Raw genomic sequence first — 10,941 nt, forward strand, 5'->3', positions numbered from 1 at the left:
CTGCAAATCGCCTTTGTTCTTAAAAACGGGAACTAGCACATTTTCCTCCCATTCTTCAAGCATTTTCTCACCTGTTAGTATTCTGTTGAATTTGTTAGTCAAAAACTCCACTGCCACCTCTCCAAATTGCTTCGGTACCTGTCATACCTGTGTATGTCATCAGGACCAAGTGCTATTTCATTTTTCTCCCTTTGTAGTGGCTTTCTAACTTCCCCCTTACTAATCATTGCTACGTCCTGGTCCTTCACACTTCCTCTTCTACTCTTCCTTCTCTGATTTTCTTTATTCATCAACTTCTCTAAGTTTTCTTTCCATCTATTTATCACACTCATGGAAGCAGTGAACACATTTCCATCTCTGTCCTTAATCACCCTTACCTGCTACACATCCTTCCCATCCCTATCCTTCTGTTTGGCCAAGCTGTAGAGATCCTTTTCGCTTTCATTCGTGTCCAACCTTCTGTGCATGTCATCATATGCCTCTCGTTTACCCTTCGCCACCTCTACCTTTGACCTCAGTCGCATCTCAATGAATTCCTTTCGCCTCTTCACAGTCCTCTCAGTGTATCACTTCTTCTTCACTGTCCTCTTTCCTTGAATGACTCAATGTATTTTGGGGTTCCACCACCAAGTCTCCTCCCCTTTCCTAGCAGAAGACAAACCAAGTACTCTCCACCCTGTCTCCCTGATCACCTTGGCTGTAGTAGTCCAGTCTTCCAGGAGCTCCACCTCTCCATCAAGAGCCTGTCTTAACTCTTTCTGAAAGGCCGGACAACATTCTTCCTTTCTTACCTTCCGCCACATGGTTCTCTGCTCTCCCTTTGTCTTCTTAATCTTCTTCCCCACCACCAGAGCTAAACACCACCATCCTATGCTGTCAAGCTACACTCTCACCTACCACTACACTACAATCAGTAACCTCCTACTGATTACATTGTCTGCACAAAATGTAATCCACCTGCGTACTTCTACCTCTGCTCTTCTAGGTCACTCTTATGTTCCCGTCTCTTCTAGAAAAAAGTGTTCACAACTGCCATATCCATCCTATTTGCCATATCCATCTTATTTGCCAAGTCCAACACCATATTCCTTTAAAATAACCCATACACCATCTACTCCATGGTAAAATAATTTAATCCCTGCTCCTAAACTTCTAGCCTTACTACTTTTCCACCTCCTGTCTTGGATGCACAATATATCAACCTTTCTCTGAATCATGTCAACAAACTCCAAAGCTTTTCCTGTCATCGTCCCAACATTCAAAGTCCCTACACTCCACTCCTATTCTGCTTCAGCTGAAGAATCAGTTTTCCTCCTCTTCTTTGTCTTTGACCCACAACAATAGTTGAGTTTCTACTGATGCCTTGTAGGTTAATGGTACCGGCGGCGGTCATTGTCAACCCGGGCCATGACTGATCCCGACTGGGATTCTTTCGATGAATACTCACATTTGTTTGGCAAAATTTTACGCCGGATTCCATTCCTGACAACTTGTTTGTCACTCCTACCTGTAGTTTACTCTAAAACTGCTACATGAAACAAATGAAACTGTACCAAAAATACATAGAAGGTAGAGACAAATTGTGTCCTGGTTTTCAGGTCACGTGAACACCTCCATTCATGGCAGCTTCAGCCTATAAAAATATTTGAATGATCAGCCCCATATTTTTTTATTTCATGAACAATAAAGCTTTTTCCTCTCCATTCCATGCTCACTAGAGAAAAAGCTCAACATCGCTTCATGACGAACATGCTAAACATCCATAAAATCCATAATAATTGTGCTTTCATTCTGATATTTTTTTCGGAAGTGGAAGGGTTAATAAGTAGAGATGTCCAGATAAATACTTGGTGTAGATTGGTGAGAGATTTCTGACATTAAGCGACGTCGAGCTTTTTCTGCGTAGTGAGCACATACAGAGAGGTAAATGCATAATGTCCATAAAATCTTAAATATTGTAATATTTTCAAAGGTGATAGCTGCTATAAGTAGAGATGGCCACATAAATGTTATTGATATTTGGTGACCACTTTAGGATATGAAGCAAAGTTAAACTTTTGTTGTTGTCTGGGGCTTCACGCCCCTGGTAGGGTCACTCGTAGGAAAATGGTCCTAAGTGAGGGATCAGACAAAGTACGACGCCATAACTCCTATGATGAATACAAATAGATCCTGGTTTCTCTGAGGCGGGCTCTTCTATGTCTGGGGTTGAGGTCACTGAGGTGGTTAAAAAGCTCCTTGGTGGCAGAGCCCTGGGGATGGATGAGATTTGCCTAGAGTTCTTAAAAGCTCTGGATGTTGTGGGGCTGTCCTGGTTGACACACCTCTGCAACATTGCGTGGACATCAGTGATAGTCCCTCTGGATTCGCAGAATGGGGTGGGGGTCCCCCCATTTTAAGAAGGGTGTGTTCCAACTTCAGGAGGCTCACACTCCTCAGCCTCCCTGGTCAAGTCTATTCAGGGGTGCTGGAGAGGACGGTCGGTTGGGAAGTCGAATATCAGATTCAGGAGGAGCAATGTAGATTTCGTTTTGGCCGTGGAACAGTGGACCAGCTCTCCACCCTCGGCAGGATCCTCGAGGGTGTATGGGAGTTCACTCAATCAGTCTACATGTGTTTTGTGGACTTGGCAAAGGCATTTGACCGTGTCCCTCGGGGAGTCTTGAGTGACACGGTCGGGAGTATGGAGTACCCAACCCCCTGATACGGGCTGTTTAGTCCCTGGACGAATGGTGTCAAGTGTTTGGTCCAGATTGCCAGCAATAAGTCGGACTCATTTCCGGTGAGAGTTGGACTCCGCCAAGGCAGCCCTTTGTCCCAGATTTTGTTCATAACTTTTATGGACAGAATTTTTAAGCGCAGCCTGGGCTGAAAGGGGATCCAGTTTGGGGGCCTCAGCATCGCATCTCTCCTCTTTGCAGATGATGTGGTTCTTTTGGCTTCATCAAGCCATGATCTCAAACCCTCAATGGTGCAGTCCGCAGCTGAAGTGTGAGGCGATGGGATGAGAATCGGCACCTCCAAATCTGAGCCCATGGTCCTCAGTCAGAAAAGGGTGGCGTGCCCTCTCTGGGTCGGGAATGAAATCCTGCCCCAACTGGAGGAGTTCAAGTATCTTGGGGTCTTATTCATGAGTGAGAGAAGAATGAAACATGAGATCGACGTGGATTGGTGTCTTATCTGCAGTGATGTGGACTTTGTATCGGTCCGTTGTGGTGAAGAAAGAGATAAGTCTCAATTTACCAGTCGATCTATGTTCATCCCCTCACCTATGGTCACCAGCTGTGGGTTATGACTGAAAAACAAGATTCTGGATACAAAATGAGTTTCTGTGTTTGAAAACTCAAACAAGTTGTTGTTTTTTCTTTATTTCCTGCAAAGTTGTCATTTTGGAGTTGACAGGATTCCTCCTGACAACTATTAAATGTGAAATCGGAGTAAATACTGCCTCTTTATTGTATAGTATATTCCTTTGTCCACACCAGCTATCTTGTCTCTCCAGTCATTGTTTCCCCCCTAAAAACTAGTGATTTTGGAGTTGGTGGGATCCCAGCTGACAATGACAATATGTACAGTAAAACAAGGGTGCTCAATGTATCGATCGCAAAGCAATTCTGGTTGATCGCGAGACGGCGTGCAGAGAAAAAAATAAAAAAAGACATCAACCAGACATCTTTTTAGTTTTTTTTGGAACATTTCGGCAGCACACTGAACTTTCTTTCACAACGAGCTGCTGCTCAGGCACACGGTCTCCTGCATAGTTTACCTTACACCGCCCCCCTCCGCTCTTAAAGGGGTACACTCAAAATTACAAATGTTACAATAATTATGCAGCCCATCAATGTGCTTTATAATGACAGTGTCCTTATTTTGCCAACCACCACCGGTGCTTTAGTTAGCAACACTGTCTGGGAAACGTAGAGGAAAGACAGGCTAGACATGCTGCTTATGTTTACTCTCGATAATAAAAAGTAAAAAAGGAATGCTGTTGCTTTAAGATGCCATGAATGTCAGAGTATGTGAATAATAGAAGAAAAAGTGGTGAAAGTGAAGATTTTGTCTTTTTTGAGTGAGAAAGGTCTGGTCTGAAGCCAAAGTAGAATGTGCACGATGAGATGGTGTACAATGTTAAAATTCCATGAAACCACAGGAAATACAGTGCACATAAAGCTAATTCTGTATTTTAAATATAAGAGGAAACCCAATATTAACCTTAAAACTGTTTGGGAGCATCATTCAGCTTTCAACATGCATTGCTAAAGATATTCTGCAAGCAATAATTCAGTTTTACACCAAGATAAAAACACAAGGATATCATTGTGGATTAAAAATAAATAAATGAACACAGTTGGAAGCGACCGTTCAGATTTATAGTTCATAGTTGGGTTGGTTTGGTTAGCAGAGCATTTTTTAGCAAAAACACAAAATTGTTCTTAAAAATGTTCTAATGGGAATATAAATGCTGTAATCTGCATCTTTTAATGAGCCATGTAGCTTCAATGGATGACACTGATCTAACTCCAGTGCAGATCACACTCTCACCCCTGGTTGGTAGATCGAGACAGGCTGGCTGCTTGAAAAGTAGAGCCTGGGGTAACAAAGTCTGGGCACCCCTGATGTAAAACATGCCTAAATATTACTGCTTTATAGCTCAATGGTTAGAGCATTGGTTTAGTAACCCAGGGGTTGTGAGTTCGTATCTCACTGGGGCCTCTGCTCCCCAAGAGGGGTTGTGTCAGGAAGGGCATCCGGTGTAAAAACTGCCAAACAAATATGAGCGTTCATCTGAGATGTTACGCTTTGGCGACCCCTAATGGGACAACCTGAAAGAAACCCCCACTGTTTTGAACATTCCTTTTCCCACACGAGCTGTGCAATGAATAATCTGTTGTCACCACTTTTGCCAATGACCCCACCCCAAGACACCATGCGAGTGTGTTGATTTTGCCAATGAAAATCAGGCCTTCCAAAAGCAATTATTATTTATTTACTAATTGCTCCAAAATGCATGGATATTATTAAAAATGATTGACAATTTAATTTTCTTGAGCAAAAACTCATACTATGGACCATAAAGTCCCCATATCTCCTTGAACAGCCACAGGTCACAGCAGCGAATGTACATGTATGTTTTTTCTTTTTTTTTAACTTACACGAGTTGGTGCTGTCATCTTTGGTCCCATCCAGACTTCCATCCTGGCGCATCTGGAGATAAAAGCCCTGCCTGGAGAACAACCTGGTCACTATGCCCTTCAGCTGCGGTTCTAGAGGAAACAAGGAGGAGGTCAGTTTAACAAAAAAAAAAGCATGTGGAGAGGAGGGTGTAAATACTGGAGATAAATACACCTGCTAATGCAAGTCTATTTAGTGAATGAGGAGCTGGATCAAAAAAAGTATTTTGTTGTGTTATGTTTATTACAGTGTGTTCGTGTATGGCGACCAAAATCTCAATATATTTAAGCAGTAACTTTCGCTGGCATTAAAGAGTCAATATTTTGGACATTTTTTTGCTCCTTACATTGTGGGTACAATTTGTACACCAGTGCACAAACAAAGCAAGGTCTATTAAGACCATTTGGTGTGAATAAACGTGCCTGCTCTGCTAATAGTCCTGACCTCTGCCCAATAGAGTGGAAACTAAGAGCCAGACCATCACATTCAACATCAGCGTTCAAGTCTCAAATGCATTTCTGGGGTAATGATCAAAGATTTCCCCACCCTCAAAACCTTGTGGATAAGCTTCCCAGAGGGCATCTTTCTGTACTTATTTTAAGTTGAGTTGAGACATTTTTTTTTTTTTATTTTCAGCAAGTGATAAATATTTGGTTTCAAGAATCTTATCAAGGTAATTCCTACTGGTACCATTTTTTTTTTTTTTATAGCAGAATATACGTGCGTGAATGACAGGGGAGGAGGGAGAAAGAGTGAGGCTCCAGGGAGAAGAGGTAGCAAGGGTGGACGGCTTCAAATACTTGGAGTCAATAATGCAGAGCATTGTTGAGTGTGGTAAGGAAGTGAAGAAACGGGTCCAAGCAGGTTGAAACATCTGGCGGAAGGTGTCTGGCGTGATTTGAAATAGACACTTCCACATCACACACACACCAAGTCACACCGTAAACCACACCACATTCCACTTCACCATGTAACATTCATGAAAGCGATGTTAGACAGATCTTCAATCAAAAAAAGATTAACAAAGCACCGGGCCTTGTGTCCCCATCCTGCCTCAAAGCCTTTGCAGGCCAACTTTCTCCTGTCTACACAAAGATCTTCAACAGGTCTCCACAACTGTGTGAAGTACCAAGCTGCTTCAAATTATACCGGTCCCCAAAAAAGCAGCAGTCTCAGGGCTGAATGACTACAGGGGTGTTGCCTTGACTTCTATGGTCATGAAGTCCTTTGTACGCCTTGTGCTGGACCATCTCAAGAGCGTCACAGGGCCCCAACTTGATCCACCGCAGTTTGCCTATCAAGCGAACAGGTCTGCGGATGATGCTGTCAACATGGGTCTGCACTTCATCTTTGAAAATCTTGACAAGGGTACCTATGCGAGGATCCTGTTCGTGGACTTCAGCTCTGCGTTTAACACAATAATCCCTGATATCCTTTCCTCCAAACTTCTCCAGCTCAGCATCATGCCTGCCATCTCCCAGTGGATCTACAACTTCCTGACGAGCAGGACACAGCAGGTAAGGCCAGGGGATACCACCTCATCCACACGCACTATCAGCACCGGGGGACCCCAAGGTTGTGTCCTCTCCCCTCTGCTCTTCTCGCTCTACACAAAACTGTACCTCGTGGCATCCGACTGTCAAATTCCTGAAGTTTGCACATGACACCACGGTCATCAGCCTCGTCAAAGACAGTGAAAAGTATAGATATCGACAGGAAGTGGTGAGATTGGAGCTTTGGTGTGGTCAACACAACCTGTCGTTGAACACTCTAAAGACTGTGGAGATGACTGTGGACGTCAGGAGGCATCCTTCATCATGGCTGCCCCTGACGCTGTCAAACTGTCTTGTGTCAACCGTCAAGACCTTCAAATTCTTGGGAATTACAGTCTCTGAGGACCTGAAGCGGGGGACGAACATCAACTCCATCCTCAATGAAGCCCAGCAAAGGATGTACGTCTTGCAGCTTCTGAGGAAGCATGGCCTGTCACAAGAGCTGCTGAGACAGTTCTACACACCGGTTATCCAATCAGTACTGTGTACCTCACACTCTCTAGATAGATAGATAGATAGATAGATAGATAGATAGATAGATAGATAGATAGATAGATAGATAGATAGATAGATAGATAGATAGATAGATAGATAGATAGATAGATAGATAGATAGATAGATAGATAGATAGATAGATAGATAGATAGATAGATAGATAGATAGATAGATAGATAGATATTTCTTTTTATATATTTTTTTTTAATATTTTGTCTTATATTTTGTTGACTTTAAACTGCTCCCTTTGCACAATTGACATTGCACTGGTCTTGTGTTTGTTCATGTTGCTATGTTGTTCCTAGTTCTTTGTTCTGAATAAACGTCGTACCAGGGCGGCAGCAGCTGCCGGAGAAAAATTCCTTGGTGTTTTTACATACTTGGCCAATAAAACTGATTCTGAATTTTGTTATGTGACAGATGGGTCTCTGCGAGGATGAAGGGAAAGTATATAAAACAGTGGTGCCGCCAGCCATGATGTACGGGTTAGAGACGGTGGCACTGAAAAGACAACAGGAAGCAGACCTTGAGGTAGCAGAAATGAAAATGTTGAGGTTCTCTCTAGGAGTGAGCAGGTTAGATTGGATTACAAATTAGCTCATTAGAGGGACACCTAAAGTTAGATGTTTTGGAGACAAGATTTGAAAGAGCAGACTTGGATGGGTTGGACATGTCCAGAGGCAAGAGAGTGAGTATATTGGTAGAAGGGTGCTGAGGATGGAGCCGCCAGACAAAAAAGCGAGAGGAAGATCAAAGAAAAGGTTGATGGATGTTGTGAGGGAGGACATGAGGACAGTGGGTGTTAGAGAGGAAGATGCAGGAGATAGGCTTAAATGGAAAAAGATGACATGCTGTGGCGATCCCTAATGAGACAAGCCAAAAGAAAAAAGAAGAACATTTGTTTTTCATATCTTTTATAAATTGTTTTGAGAAGGTAATATACTTATTAAACCATCTGGATTAAGAAAGAGCAGTGACTTAAATTGACATGTGAGTCAAGACAGCTGAAAAAATACTTTTTGTAATATAGTGTATCTACATGAGATGATTTTACAGCTCCTAGCGGTGGACTTTTTGATAATTGATGATTGTTGAGCTACAGTGTGCTATTTTGTTCACCAATTAAAGAATTGCTGTAAGCATGACACCTTTTTGTCCAGTTCCACCAATGTTTTAAAGAAACATTTGAGATTTCGCCTGAGCAAAGTCACGGCACTAAGCGCCCCACCCTGAGGGACTTCCTGCAGAGAGAACCAGTCAAGGAGATCAAATCTATCACAGGATTCTCATATTAATCCATTCCTTACTGGCCATTGTTCCACTTGGAAAATTTTTGATAAGGTTGTGGGGTCAGAGGAAGGCAATGGTACAAATTACAGACTAAAAATGGATGTTGATAAACGCATATGGGCACACCCACTGTTCCAAAGCATGCTGGGAATCCCCTTTGAGAGAGTACCAGAGAAGCAGACCGTAAAGGTAGAGCCAAGGTGATGCACAGAACAAAACCGAGGTTGACCCAGTTAGTTAGGGAGAAGGGGCGGGGGTTCCATCTTTATGACAGCTCCATTTTGTGGTATGAAGGAGGGAAGACGAGGTGTGAAGCTTTTCAACAAACTGATCTCGTGTCTTGACACAATATCACCACGCAATGACTCTCAAAATAAAGTGTACATTGAAAGCCTATAGTAGACACAAAATGATCCACTAACACACATAAATAAATAAATATATATATATATTTATGTGTGTAGCCGCTTATCCTCATGAGGGTCGTGGGAGTGCCTATCCCAGCTGTCAACGGGTAGGAGGTGGGGTACACCCTGAACTGGTTGGCAGCCAATCAGAGGGCACATAGAGACAAACAGCCACACTCACAATCACACGTAGGGGCAATTCAGAGTCTCCAATTAATGTTGCATGTTTTGGGAAAACGGGAAAGTTAAGATGATCCAATTAGCATGTTTTTCAAATTGGAGGACAATGTGTAGCCTTGCATATTGTCAAGGGCAGGCTCTCTGCATAGCTTCAGTTTTTGATGTTTCATGGAACATGGTCATTATCGTGAGGCTTCGACTCATTGTCCAGACTTATGTAATCATTTAAGACAAGAGGTTAGAGGTAATCGGGCTATTAATAAACTCAATTTATCACAATTACAGTTTGATGAAGGTTTGATGATAATTGCTGTACAATAGATGAAAAAGAGTCAGTGAGAATCCACAGAGGAACGGCACCTAATAATTATTTATCTCGTCAACCGTCCAACATCCACTTTTCTCTTTAAACAAGCCTTCATGCTGATGTTCTTGCTACAGTCACCAAGGTGATATTCCCTGCTCTTCCCAGAATCTCCAAACGATGTCTGTTACTAGGGACATTCCCATATTCACATTTCCATGACAACAGTCTTGTGATTCTACAGTGTTCCAGTAGTGGGGTATTCCCCCTTCCACACACACACACACACACAATTCTCGCTCTTTCTCTCTGACTTTCTATTTCTAGCAAACACACATGCACACACACACACACCACACACACACACACACACACACACACACACACACACAGATCTTACGTTTTAGATTTTTATTCGACCATAGATGTCTTGCTAAAACAAAGACGAGGAGGAACATCACCTCCAGTATGACGACAGTGATTCACTCTGTGGCTGTCAAATGAGAAATGCAGACACCATCTTTGACTCCAAGTCTTGCACACTTGACAATCACACAAAGTGGTGGTGACCACTTCTGTCTGCTATAGATTTTCCATAACTGCGTGTTATGTTTTGATTTCAAGTCATGGGAAGAGTGCACAAAGAGCTTGTCCATCATAGTGATGACATTTAGACAAGTAGATAAGAACAAGCAGGCCTACACTAAATAATATTGCAATATCCATCTATCCATCCATTTTCTGAGGTGCTTATCCTTACGAGGGTCGCGGGAGTGCTGGAGCCAATCCCAGCTATCATCGGGCAGGAGGCAGGGTACGCCCTAAACTGGTTGCCAGCCAATTGACCCCTCCATACAGGGCACTTAACCACGCCTCCTGAAGTGACGTCACACCACGTGCGCCTACGTCAGACAAACAATTAGCAAAAAGAAAAGAATAGAGCGAAACTGTCCGATTTACCGGCTGATTTCTCACTCGGATTCTTAGCTAACAGTGAAATATCGTTGAAAAGCAGACAGCAGGGCTTCAAGTATTTCAGCGAGGGGTATTTCAATGGTATTTACATGCATATTGACGGAGAAACCATTGATATTAGCGCGAGATCTTTCCAGAGTCAGAGGAAGACAGAGAAGCCACATAATATAATATATTATTACTCAAAGACAAATTCGTCATTGACAGTTTCCTAGTTTCGTGTTACATATCACACTTGTGTGCAGAATCTTAATGTGTATCTGTATAGCCGTTTGTGAACCGCCGTATGAAAGAAAAGAAGGCGAGGCTTGATTTACGATTTCTCTCGTTTTCTTTGTGTAACGTCACGCGCTCCCCTCAATAATTATTCTTGAATTAGTGCCGAACCTACGTAAGTTCCGACCGAGTACGACAATCACTACTTTAGTGTCTTCAAACATCCTTCCTTCAGTCTTGGTGTCTCGGTGCACGTCGAAGGCTTTTAGGACTGCTAGTCCGGTTTAGCCTAGCTCATTAGCCGCGAACAAAGGGACACGTTTGTGCAGTCGGATCATCGCAAAATATC

At 42.8% G+C, this 10,941-nt stretch overlaps 1 protein-coding gene across 4 annotated transcripts in view; it reads right to left on the reverse strand.

Annotated features, from left to right (window-relative positions):
- Positions 1-10,941, reverse strand: part of LOC133492314 (fibroblast growth factor 14-like) — a 95,936-nt gene that overhangs the window by 37,284 nt on the left and 47,711 nt on the right. For all 4 annotated transcript variants that reach the window (XR_009792613.1, XR_009792620.1, XM_061804467.1 and 1 more), the window contains one exon: positions 5,154-5,264. Coding sequence is in view for 2 of the 4 variants with exons in the window: in XM_061804467.1 (XP_061660451.1) it covers positions 5,154-5,264 (111 nt within the window). In the remaining 2 variants the exon portion in view is untranslated. The remainder of the gene's footprint in view (positions 1-5,153; positions 5,265-10,941) is intronic.

The sequence above is a fragment of the Syngnathoides biaculeatus genome, chromosome 2 (genome assembly GCF_019802595.1).
Source record: "Syngnathoides biaculeatus isolate LvHL_M chromosome 2, ASM1980259v1, whole genome shotgun sequence".
NCBI classification, from domain to species: Eukaryota; Metazoa; Chordata; class Actinopteri; order Syngnathiformes; family Syngnathidae; genus Syngnathoides; species Syngnathoides biaculeatus.